The sequence below is a fragment of the Physeter macrocephalus genome, chromosome 15, assembly GCF_002837175.3.
Source record: "Physeter macrocephalus isolate SW-GA chromosome 15, ASM283717v5, whole genome shotgun sequence".
NCBI classification, from domain to species: Eukaryota; Metazoa; Chordata; class Mammalia; order Artiodactyla; family Physeteridae; genus Physeter; species Physeter macrocephalus.
In genome coordinates, this window is record NC_041228.1 from 39,519,343 (window position 1) to 39,532,685 (window position 13,343).

Consider the following 13,343-nt stretch of genomic DNA (forward strand, 5'->3'; position numbering starts at 1 on the left):
GTCTGTTCTTATAAAATACCAACTTTTTTTTTAACTGTTATATATACTCATTAACACCAGTCTGCGAAGAGTTACATAGAATCATAGGCACTTCAAAGGCTTAAAAAGATGTTTACAACTTAAATGCATTTTTAAGAACAAAAACTGATTTTTTCCTTAAGTCCCTACTCGTACCTTCAAATTGCAAGAAATTAACAAATACAGTGGCCAAAGGAATCTGCAGCAACTTCTCAAAATACTGTTATCATCTTTGGGTTTGCTGAGGCTTGTCAGTAACTCAAATCCTCCCAAAAGAAGATCTGATTAGATAGACATGACTAAACAGTTTTGTGGTGATAATCCAATTTTACACATTAATTTGCTGTTGCAAATCTGCCTGAAGCTACAGGTAACGAAAAACAAAGCAAGTGTAAAACGGATAGTCTGACACTTAAAAATTTATACAAAGTGGAGGTTAAAGTTTATATATTTGAAAATCACATATACACTAAATTACCATTATCTGAAATACCCAAAGACAAACTGCACCGTAACAGCTACAAAAGGCAGAGAGTTTTGTTTTCAAGGGGACAAGAGGGGCGAGCAAAGCAGAGGGGAACAACAGATAAATTAACAAAGTAAGACGAACTTGGTAAGGTCAATCTGAGACATGCAGACTCAAATGAAACAGCTTTCATCTTCAAACCGTAGAATAAAAACAATCTTTTCATGTTTGCACATAAAAGTTTAAACCGATTCCATGAACATTGAGGGTTTTTATAACATAATATTTTGCCACTGCTATTCACAGAACACTGCAGATGTTAAATTTGAATTTTATGTTGTTCTAAAGAAATACATGAAAAGTTTTAAATACAATGGGATTTTATCATTAAAGTGCCAGAATGGCTCTTTAATGACAAAAACAAAAAAACAAAGATCTTCATTATTCTATGCAAAAGCTTTATTTTTAAAAGTTCAGTGATCTCATAAATAGAGACACTAAATGGGAGTTTTCACGCATAAAACTCCTTAGTAGGTGCCTTCTGATAAGCAGCACTGGATGGTTTGCGTTCTCCAAGGTCATAACTTCCTTCATCCTTCTTTCTCATGCGATACACCAACAGCAGGATAAGGAAAATTGCAAAGAGAAAGCCGATAACTCCGCCAGCAATGACAGCTGAAACACACCAGAAGGAAGATTACTCTTAGAAGAGATTCAAGGGTGGCAGAAATTAGCTTTGTCAAGCCCAATCTATCTACACTTTCATAAAAAGCTTAATTTAAAAACCCCAAAACTGGATTCAATGAAGCAACCAGGTAATTATGCAAATCTGACATTCCTCAGGAGGCATAATACTTTCTTTGATTAATATTAATAATATCCCCCAAAAGCCTCAATAAGAAAAATCTGGCTGTGACCTCAACTAATTCCATACTTTAAAACTCTTGAGTCTTTTCGGTATTCACATTTTGTAAGTCTAATCTTCTAATTGCTTATTTCAATGAAAACACAAAACATGGTATAATCGACTTAAATTCTGAAAAGGAAAATAAATATGAAAAAAGCATGCAAATTTCCTTTCTAGTCTTGGATTTGGGACTATCCTCTTTCAGGGATCAAGTGTTGTACAGACACAGAGAACAGATTTGTGGTTGCCAAGGGGGGTGGGGAGTGGGGGATGGATGGACTGGGAGTTTGGGATTAGCAGGTGCAAACTATTATATACATGCATAACTGAATCGCTTTGCTGTACATCAGAAACTAACACAACATTGTAAATCAAATATACTTTAATAAAAAAAAATTTTTTTACAGGATTAAGTGTTCTAAAATCTTGCAACTCTTCCCCTTTAAAATCAAATGTTAATACTTTCATCAGTAAGTTACGATTAGAGACAACATCCTTTAATACCTTGGGCGCTGTATCAATGGCCCTCCCCATAAAGAACCTTTCCTTCTCTTAAATTTGTTTTGAAATCAAGACGAATGACTTGGATCAAGACTGATTGATTTTCATATTCTGCCACCTCCGACGCCCCATTGTTCTGGACCAACTCAGGCCTTAACTTTCTTCTTCTTGCCTCTCCCCACACCGCCCAAAAGGCTGCCCAAGGGGTAGGCCGAGGGAACTGACAGAAAATAAAGACAACATTTGCCTAACTCTTGCCTCTTACTCTGGAATGAGACAGGTGCTCAATATGGTTTTCAGTACTAAGGTAACATCCAGCAAGCTTTGCCGATACCTCTGAATATCACTTAGGCAAACACAGGCCTATTTAAGGACCTGCCACCTGATCCCCACTGGGCTACTCACCTGCCAGGACTTCTGTTCGTTTAAACAGATTGTCTGAGTGCTTCTCTGTATACACATTTGTAGCCTCTTCAGCTGGGTCCATTTTCCTTTCTGAGTCAGAGAGGTGAACTTTTTCCTTATCAATTTCTTCAGGTGACTAGGGGAAGAAAAAAAAAAAAGATTATGAAGATTTTCTTTTAATGTGCTGGAAAGAAGAAATAGTAGATAAGCACATTCCCAGGTTCGTTGTCTTCAAACACTGAGTTTAGGAGAGAATTGCAGTAATCGCTTTGTGGGATGTGCATACCAGTGGGTGAGTCCTATGCTGGACCCACGTTGTTCATGGTTTTATATAACACCCGTCTCATGTATAGGCAAAATGGATAGTTAGTGAGTTCATAATAATCCTAATGACATGGTTAGGTTGTTTTAGTCGACATTTCCTAAGATCTCTTTCTCACCACCCTTCTGACTTTAGGCCACCATCCCCCTCTGGCTGCTCCAACCCAATAGCACTGCCCCAATTCTCCTCACTCCTTATCATCTTTTTGCTACACAGGGCACTGTGATGACAGCTTCCTTGTTGGCATTCTCTCCAAGTGTTCTCCCAGGGCTCTGCCTGCTACCACTCTGTGGGGAGCAGCCCCCAGGCTTCATCTATAATGCTCCCCTCTATTTATTCACTCTTACAATACCTTCACCAAACCCTGGATTACAAAGAACTTCAGGGGGCCTGGGTTCTGCAAGTAGCTCCTATGTGGTCCTGATCAAGTCACACCACTTTTCTGGACTTCATTTTCTATATCTGCCCAATGAATGGCACTCTCAGGTTCCTGGGTATTCTGCAAGTCTAAAGTACACTCTTCTCATAGAAAGCCCATCACTATTCGGATACCTGGTAGAAGGACAGACAACTTGACAGATGAGAGGATGAATTATCTGGGTTCTAATCTAGGAGCCTTTTCACTATGCATTAGCAGTCAGGGAAGGGTTAGGAAAGGGAAGAGAAAAATAGGTTAATACTCAGGTTTGTGACCAGGGAAAGAGGAAAGCAAGTTCTGGTGGCGAATGAGGTGAGAATAAGTAGCTATTGTGATATTAGAGACTGAATTTAACTCATCCGTATCATCTTTGTCCCATTATTGTGACAGATCACGTGAGTCCCCTCAGGTTTTTTCAGTCCCTGAAATCATTTGAGAGAGTTGACATTCCCTCTGACTTAGCTTCTGATCCAGCAGCCAGGAAGGAGCTTGCATTTCAGGGGGTCTGCGGGTGTGGGAACAGGAGGTCTCCACAGAACTGGGGCCACCACGTACTCACAGGAATGGTCCACCAGTGTACAAACTTCCAGGTGCTCTGGATGGAACATTCACTCCTTAGAGTTAAAAGTTTTATTGTATGAAAGTAAGAGTTTGACTAATAAGAATTCTTTCAATAGTCTAGAACTAACCTGAAATACCTTAACTCCTGTATAGATGTACAAAGTGAAAGTACGAAAAGGCAGCAGAGATAATTAAATTAAGCCAATTAAAGATCTGTCACATCCATGTCTGGTTGTTTGGATGCCATGGAAATGTGATGGAAGTAAAAGATGATGAGCAATGCTCTGCTTGAACAAACAACTGTGTTCTTTTCATTCTGTCACATAAGTTTATAACAAACTAGACAGAATATCCGTAACAGTGACATTAATGCCACAGTGACGCCCATTCAAAAGCAAAGTCTACTTTAATGGTATCCTAGAGGCAATGTTTAATTTAGCTGTGCCATGTAACGACAAGACAGAAAATTTAATCACCAGTATTAATATTATTCATTATCAGTATTATCATGATAAGTACCTTGAAAAGTGTTTGACACAATGAGTAGCACTCAGTAAATCTCCCACAAATGGATGAATTTTTATTATTACTACATCGAACACAGATGATACCAGGAATGCATTAAAAGACTTGGGGGTCCTTAATTTCTGAGCTCATCTGCCAAACATCTATCTTCTTTATTTTAATCTGACACAGTCACTTCCTTAAAACCAATTCTTAAAAACTTAAACCAATTTTCAATTCATTGTTGTCAACTGACCAGAGAGCTCAACGTCAAACTAGGTTTTGGATAAACTCCACCATGAAAAGCCAAAACTGAATTTCTCGTCTCACGCTAGTGAGTCTTAATGGTTCCTAACGGTTCTTGACTTCAAGGGATTCAGTTATGACAAGTGGTCAGATAAACAAAGCCAGACGCATCTTTCAGCAGCCACACTGGATGACCTACCCTCAGCTGCAACCTGTTACTTTTCATTGCCCCTCTTCTCCCTTCTTCCTTTCACTCACCGAACTGAATCCATTTCTGGAGCAGCTACCGTGCACGGAGCCAGGTGGGTCTGCCTCAGTGCTCAGAGCTTCTCCTTCCTTTCCGATTGCCTGGCCTGTGAAGTCAGTCTACTGCTAACGGTAACGAGCCCTTCTCCATCCGACACACAGCACTCCAGTCTGGAGAGGGCTGACCTGACCGCTCCACATCTGCAGAAACCCATCCAGCCTGTCCCTCACCACCCTGTGCACATGCGCTGGGAGGACAGCAGGCGAGGGTAAGAACAACTGCATTCTGGGAAGGGGAGGGGCATCAACGGGCAGGAAGCCTGCGTGCGTTCCGGCCTGCAGAGGGGTGCTCCTTACTCGGGAGAAGGCCTGTCCCTACCTTCGTGACACAGCCTTCCACAGCCTGTCTGCTGCTAAAGCTTAGCAGCACCTCATTTCTAACCAGCAGACGGGTGAGCTCCAAAAGGGGGCACTTGTGTTTCCAAGTTCTCATAAGCAGCATGCTACCCCCAGGCCGTCTGCAAAGTCTCTGGTGAACTGCCTCGGTCTCTCCTGCTCTAACCAAATTCAATGAAGGCTTACAAAATGCTTACTGGCTCTCAGGTGCCATGCTGCATGCCCTCACATTTAACCTTCTCAAGGACCCATCAGGAATGCGCTCAGAGAAGCTAAGAAACTTGACCAGATCTAGGACTTGAAACCTAGGCCTTCTTCAGACTTTAATATGCATTTTCCAACTTAAATAGCTTACCTAGTAGTGGGCAGTCAGCTAGTTGCAGCAGCATATGCTAATAAGGCCAAAATCATTGGTCTCACAGTTTCCATTAACTAGTAGCTTTGCTCTGTTCTAAGGCCAAAGACCTTATTTCTTAGTAAGTCAGCTCTCAAAATGAATATAGGGATGTACCCGCATTCATCATTATCATTGGAAGAGGTCAAAGTCTACATACCACTGAAGGTGGGCCTGAAAAATCTCTGAGAAAACACTTATTGAGACTAGTACCTGGAGCCTCCTTAGTCCATAACCTGTTTCAGCAGATGTAAAAGTTCACAATGGTTTTAAGTCAGAACAAATTCTTTATGAAATAAAAACAAATTTTCTTAGCATAAGCCAAATAAACTGAAAAGGTTTTGCTTCTTAACTGGGCTATGAGTTCCTTAAGAAGGAGTACCCTGTAAAAAAGATTTGTTTATAAGCTACGCCTGGGTGATAAAAGTACTAGGTAGAATTAGCTATCAAGCCATGAACAGACGTGGAAGAACCGTAAATGCATGTTACTAAGTGAGAGAAGCCCATCTGAAAAGGCTACATACTGCATGATTCGAACTATGCAACATTTTGGAAAGGCATAACTATGGAGGCAGCATAACTATGGAGGCAGCAAGCCATGAACAGACGTGGAAGAACCGTAAATGCATGTTACTAAGTGAGAGAAGCCCATCTGAAAAGGCTACATACTGCATGATTCTAACTATGCAACATTTTGGCAAGGCATAACTATGGAGGCAGTAAGAAGATGAGTGGTTTCTAGGGGCTGGGGCAGGAGAGATGAATATGTAGGGTACAGAGCATTGCAGGACAGTGAAACTATTCTGTAGGCTACAATCATGGTGGGTACATGCCCATTATATATTTGTCAGAACTGACAGGATGTACATCGCCATGAGTGAACCCTAAGGTAAAACTCTGGACTCTGGGAGACTATGACCTGTCAGTGTAGGTTCATCAGTTGTAAGAAGTGTACCCGTCTGGCACAGGATGCTGATGGGAGGAGGCTGGGCATGTGTGGGAGTCTATGGGAACGCTCCATACTTCCCACTCAATTTGCTGTGAACCTAAACCTGCTCTGAAAAACAAAGTCCACCTAACAGCAAGAACAAAAAAGCAGTAGGTGGACAAATGTCAAAACAAACATAAAGAGTAAGGAAGAGCCATTTACGATACAATGAAAAGACCATTTGTCCTTACACAGTTTTTTATTTTTTTTTGCGGTACGCGGGCCTCTCCCGTTGCAGAGCACAGGCTCCGGACGCGCAGGCTCAGCGGCCATGGTTCACGGGCCCGGCCGCTCCGTGGCATGTGGGATCTTCCCAGACGGGGGCACGAACCTGTGTCCCCTGCATTGGCAGGCAGACTCCCAACCACTGCGCCACCAGGGAAGACCTGTCCTTACACAGTTTTAAAGGGCACCTCTTAAAAGGCACAGTCTGTACAATTTTTTAAAAAGGCACATTTACAATAACCTGAGAACGCAATGGAAAACAAAATACACCTTTGTTTGAGTGGGGATCTTATTCTGTATCTTGTTCAGAGTTGTGGTTTCCACTCTCGGAGCAGCACTAGTGAATGGAATCTTTGGAAGGGGTCGAGATGTGGTCAGCTCTGGACTCTCTCCATCCTCATCAGCTCCTGGCAAAATAAGCAAAGGTGAGCTAAGCACACGAATCAGGACACAGATTATCTACAGTATCAGACAACATTGTCTAAGGTTGACGATGACAGAGCCATGTTCTTTCAAAATACCTGCTCCTCAAGAACTTAGCACAAACCTTCCTGCAGTCTTCAGAGCAGTGAAGAGTGATTTCAAGGTGGATCTGTGGGGAGCCAGTCATTTTTTCTATATTATTATTATCCTGAATGCTCTCAAGTAGCCCTTCTTTTACTTCCATGTTCAGTCTGTCCTACTCAAGAGATTTCTTCCCTTCTATGCTGAAAGGTGCTACATTTTCCATTTTAAAACACAACAACAACAAAAAAGGAACACTGACCCTTTATCTGTGTGAGCTGCTGCCCTCTCTCCCCTTTTTACAACCAGATTTTTCTAATGGTGGTGTGCAGACTCACCGGCCTCTTCCCTCACCATCTACTCCACTCTGTGCTCTACTCCCCCTAGTCAGGTATTCCCTGTCACCACACTACTGGTACTGTTTTGTTAAGGTCACCATTCCCCTCCACGTTCCATATCCAGTGGCATTTTCCAGAGTCCTCATCTAATTGAACCTCCTAGCGCCGCCACTGGACGCTTGTCAACTCTCATCTCCTTCTTGAAATACTATCTTTGGGTTTCTATGGCTTTGACTTCCTGGCTTTCTCCCCTCACCTCTCTGGCTATTTCTAAGTCTCCTTTGCAGGCTCATTCTCTTCTACCTGGACACAAAATATGAAGAGTTCCTTAAGGTTGAGCCCTAGGCTGCTTCTTACTCCACACTTTCTCTCTCACCCATGGCTTCAATTACCATCTAAAGACAAATGAAGCCTAAGGTGACATCATTAGCTTCTACCACTCCTCTGAAATGTAGACCTACATATCTACTGGCCTACTTGGCATTTTCACTTGAATGACTCAAAGGTACTATATACATCTCTATCATGTTCAAAATACAACTCACGGAACAGACTTGTGGTTGCCAAGGGACGGGGGGGTTGGGGAGAGAAGGATTGGGAGTTTGGGATTAGCAGATGCAAACTATTATATAGAGAATGGATAAACAACAAGGTCCTACTGTATAGCACAGAGAGCTATATTCAATATCTTGTGATAAACTATAATGGAAAAGAATACTGAAAAAGAATGTATGTGTGTGTGTATGTATCTAATTATATACCGAATCACTTTGCTGTACAGCAGAAATGAACACAACATTGGAAATCAACTATACTTCAATAAAATTAAAAAAAAATAGAACTCATGATCTCCTTGCCTCTCCCCTCTACAAACCTGGTCTTCTCCCCATATTATCTTGCAGTGAATGGAACCCTCCATTCCTATAAATCACGGCTCTGGCCCCCTCCCCTCTTCCTTGCCACCACAATGAATCCATCACCCAGTTCTGTGGATTTTACCTTCTTATTATGTCTCCACTCTTACACCTTTCTATGGTTCCAGGGCCACTGCCCTCATCCAAACCACTGTAATCTTCCTGTCAATCACTGTACCTACCTTCTTCCTAACAGCTCCCTTTCAGTCCACTGTCCACAAACTGGCTGTGACCACATCATCCTCCTGTTTAAAGCTATTACAATGGCACTCCACTGATTTCAAGGTGCATATAAAATGCCTCAACCTAGCCTTGTGTGGTCTAGCCCTGGCCTACCTTTCCAGCTTCCTACAGCATCATTTTCCCTGCTGTCCCCTGTGCTCCAGCTGTGGTCCCCGATCTTTGGCCAGATGCCTTTGCTTAGTTAATTTCTATCTCACCTCCAGACCTCAGCACAAATGTCATCCCTTAGAGAAGGCCTCCCTTCCATATTAGAGTCTTCGTTAAATGGTTTTTTAACACCACCTTTCTTATCCTAAGATTGCATTTATCAAAAGTTTGTAATGATGCATTTGTTTGTGTAATGAACGACTGAAGTTTCCCCTACAAGACTGAAGCTCCATATGGCCAAGGGATTGTTCGCCAAGTGCCTAACAGAGTCCCAACACCTCCAGAGTCTGACCCAGTATTTGTGCAGTAAGGACTGACCACTGACTGCCAGCTGGGCACTATGTTTTTTTGTTTGTTTGTTTTGCTTTTTTATCAGAAGAATTTGAGAATTTCTCACATTCAAATATAACATTCTTTTTTTTTAACATCTTTATTGGAGTATAATTGCTTTACAATGGGGTGTTAGTTTCTGCTGTATAACAAAGTGAATCAGCTATACATATACATATATCCCCATATCCCCTCCCTCTTGCGTCTCCCTCCCACCCTCCCTATCCCACCCCTCTAGGTGTTCATGTAGCACCGAGCTCATCTCCCTGTGATATGTGGCTGCTTCCCACTAGCTATCTATTTTACATTTGGTGGTGTATATATGTGCATGCCACTTTCTTACTTCGTCCCAGCTTCCCCTTCCCCCTCCCCGTGTCCTCAAGTCCATCCCCTAAGTCTGCATATTTATTCCTGTCCTGCCCCTAGGCAATCTTGAGAAAGAAACACAGAGATGGAGGAATCAGCCTCCCGGACTTCAGACTATAACATTCTTTTTAAGCTGACCATTCGTCAAATTTGTAACAACTGAAAAAAAACTCAAAGTCTGTAACTCAAACTAACCTGCTTCCTCGGACTGGAACAAATGATGAATAGCCCCAAATTCCTCACAGAATCATGTTACAATAACAAGCGGTTCAAAAAGCAAGAGGTAAGATACTGGGAATAGTGCAAAGCTATGAATAAGGCTCATTTAAAAAATATTTTAATATATTGACTGCCTCTGACACCTACACTCATTATACAGAGAAGAAATGGTGAGGGTCTATTGGAATAAATATTGGATTTGGCATTAAACAAACTTAGTACTGATTCCGGCATTTATTATCTCTGTGACCTTGGGCAAATAACGCTTGAGTCAGTTTCTTCACCTGTAAAATGGGGATAACAACAACGTCTCAGAGGTGCAAACATAATATGTATATTTGAAAGCATTCTGTATACATAAAATGTTACATAAATGTAAGTCATTAATAATGATGGCTCCAAATACACTGCTCTTTCATATCAGTCTCCCCGATTTTCCATCAAAGTTTTATACATAATATGATTGATTTTCTTCTTACAAAAAAAATTCAATGAGAAGTGAAAAATTTTCAATTAAGGGCTTTCAAGACTCCCTTGGTTCACAAGAAGTTACAAATACGAACTGCCAAATTAGGAGTGTGGAGAATTTGTTGTGAGAGGAGAGATTTTGTAAAGTAGAAAATTCCCTCAAGTTGGCACTTCTTAAATTAGAGACAGGTAAGTGACCCACCTCAGGGGCTCTTCCACTGCATTTATTATCTTTATTAAAAAGACTGACCCTCTTGCCCAAACCAGAAATCTGGGGACCCCCTTTCAGCCCGCTTTGCCTGAGACATCCTAGCCCAGAGTCCAAAGCTCGTTTCCACCTGGGAAACTCCTGCTTACACTTTTATGCCCAGAATCAGTGTCATCCCCTTTCCATCCATCGTGGAACTGTTTCTTTCTCTATGTTTCCACTGTTCACTAAGTCTCTTCTTTTTTAAAAAATAACATTTTCTTCTACTTATAAAAAGAATACATGTTTTAAAAAAATACATTTTTCATGGATGATATTGGGAAACAGAAATACAGGAAGGAATAAATAAAATTATTCCACCACCAGAGAAAGCATCATTAGATTTTATTTACTGAAGTGTTCCTAGCACCTAGAATGGTGTCTGTTCCCCCGTGTTATGGGTCATTATTAAATAGTTGTGGAATGAATTGAATAAATATCTGCACATCATCTCATCTCCTAATGAGTTTTTCATCTCTTAGACGACAGTTCCATCCTCCAAGGACTCTTGCACTCTCAGAATGTTCCTTTTTCAAAGTATTCTCTTCTTGTTTCAACGTTAAAGAGCCTTATCTCTCCAACTGTAATAAGTTTTTCTGTAAGTTCTCTTCTCACGGTGAGTTTCTGTTCTCTTCCAATTTGGGGGTGTGGGAAGGTCTCTATCTTTCAGAAGTTACAAGTTCTCCTGTAAATGTCTGGGGAGCCTTGGTTGTCTTCTTGTATTTAAGAAGGAAAGGCTGAGAAGCTGACTAGAAGCTCTGAGCACACAGGAGAGGTCTGTCAAATGTTAGCATCGCCAGTTAGATAGACTTGTGTGTTTTGTTGGAGAAATTGCCAATGCTAGTATCTTGGGAGTTGTTTCCTTTGAGTTGGTCCAATTTCCTGGAGAGGGTAAAGGCCAGCCCGTCAGTGTTCCAGGAACTGACTGGGAGAAGACAACTGGGAATATCTCTGCATTAAATAACTCTTAGTCTAAGAACTTGTATTTCCTGATTTCAGTGTGGGGTCCCTTGCCCCATCTGTGCCTGGTACACTCCCAGTCCAAAGACCTTCTGTTTTATCTTCCCCAGATAATAAACCTCCAGTTTTCTCTGAGGCTGGGAGCATCAGTCCCTTTGCTGCGTTATGGTGGGAAGGAATTAGGGAATCTACCTGCATCTTGAACAGACTTTCAACCAATCATCCTGAGTTTAGTACCATTTTCACGCTCCATCTAGTGCCACGAATTCCGGGGCCCTATGGGGATTCTACTGTGTAAAGTGGTTGCCTCTTGGCTCTCCCCACCCCCACTACTGGCTAACTCAGCTTTCTCACGTCTGCCAAGTCTGTTACTACTAGCCCATCTGCTTCCCAGCTTTCAAAACATTGTGGCCTTTGTCTCCTGTACTGTTTTGTTTGTCCTTGTGAGTTTAGGACCAATTCCTTTATTGTTGGTTTAGTTGCGTATTGAAAGGTATGTGTGTTCAATCTGCCATCTTGAACCAGAACTCTGCACTTCACTCTTACATTTTTGTTGTATAGCACCTTCTTATGTTATATCACCCATGACATGGTATAACAATTATTTTTTTCTCATTTCTACATTTTTCTCATCAGACTCTTGGTTTCTTGAGGACAAGGACCTAGTTTTTCATCTGTGTCCCAAGAACACGGCTTAGTGTCTGGTCCACAGTGAGTGCCCATGAAACATTTAAGTGAATGGTTGAAGTTTTCATGTCTGCCAATGCTCACCCCTGAGTGCACATATATAGTCTGGCACCATCTTCTCAGTTGGGAAACACCCTCTAGGCCTCTGGCCATTTTCCTCCAGTCCCTTTGCTTTTCCACTGGATAGCATGACGGGAGTAAGGACAGAGAGAACAAAACCTTCTGGCCAAAACCCGGGGGATCCCAGTCTCCAGCTGGAACAGGGCATCAGCGAGATGGGGGTCTCCTCATTCTGGAGTAGAGTTTTAAGACACAAGGAGGCAGTAGAGCAAAGGAGTGAAAGAGAACACACTCTCAAGCCCAACTCCCTGGCCCCTATCCCAGCTCCATTTCTTTCCAACAGTGTGATCTGAGGCGAGTTATTCAATCTCCCTGAGCCTCAGGTTTTTTCATGTGAAAAACGGAGATAATACAATCTCTCTTTACAGAGATGTTATAAGACTAGGAACAGTGCCTGACACGCAGTAAGGGCTTTACAAATTTTAGTTACAGCTTCTATTACCTTTAAGCTGAAAATCAACATCCCCAGTGCAATGCAAGGAGGTTTCCAAAATCCAGAATGATACACTTCTTTTTTTTAAAAAATTAATTAATTTATTTATTTTTTATTTTTGCAGTACACGGGCCTCTCACTGTTGTGGCCTCTCCCGTTGCGGAGCACAGGCTCCGGACGCGCAGGCTCAGTGGCCATGGCTCACGGGCCCAGCCACTCCACGGCATGTGGGATCTTTCCGGACCGGGGCATGAACCCGTGTCCCCTGCATCGGCAGGCAGACTCTCAACCACTGCGCCACCAGGGAAGCCCTAATTAATTTATTTTTAAAATTTATTTTATTTTTGGCTGCGTTGGGTTTTCGTTGCTGTGCGCAGGCTTTCTCTAGCTGCAGTGAGCGGGGGCTACTCTTCATTGCGGTATGCGGGCTTCTCATTGCGATGGCTTCTCTTGCTGCAGAGCACGGGCTCTAGGCACACGGGCTTCAGTAGTTGCACCACACAGGCTCGGTAGTTGTGGCTCATGGGCTCTAGAGTGCAGGCTCAGTAGTTGTGGCACAGAGGCTTAGTTGTTCTGCAGTATGTGGGATCTTACCCGACCAGGGCTCAAACCCGTGTCCCCTGCATTGGCAGGCGGATTCTTTTTTTTTTTTTTTTTTTTTTTTGCGGTACACGGGCCTCTCACTGTTGTGGAGCACAGGCTCCGGACGTGCAGGCTCAGTGGCCATGGCTCACGGGCCTAGCCGCTCCGTGGCATGTGGGATCTTCCCG

General features: G+C 42.4%; 1 protein-coding gene across 2 annotated transcripts in view; it reads right to left on the bottom strand.

Annotated features, from left to right (window-relative positions):
* Positions 1-573: 573 nt before the first annotated feature.
* Positions 574-13,343, bottom strand: part of SDC2 (syndecan 2) — a 116,705-nt gene continuing 103,935 nt past the window's right edge. For both annotated transcript variants that reach the window (XM_007107147.3, XM_007107148.3), the window contains exons 3-5: positions 6,868-7,004; positions 2,298-2,433; positions 574-1,159 (exon numbers count right to left, since the gene is read on the bottom strand). In XM_007107147.3, coding sequence (XP_007107209.1) covers positions 996-1,159; positions 2,298-2,433; positions 6,868-7,004 — 437 coding nt within the window. In that variant the 3' untranslated portion in view covers positions 574-995. The remainder of the gene's footprint in view (positions 1,160-2,297; positions 2,434-6,867; positions 7,005-13,343) is intronic.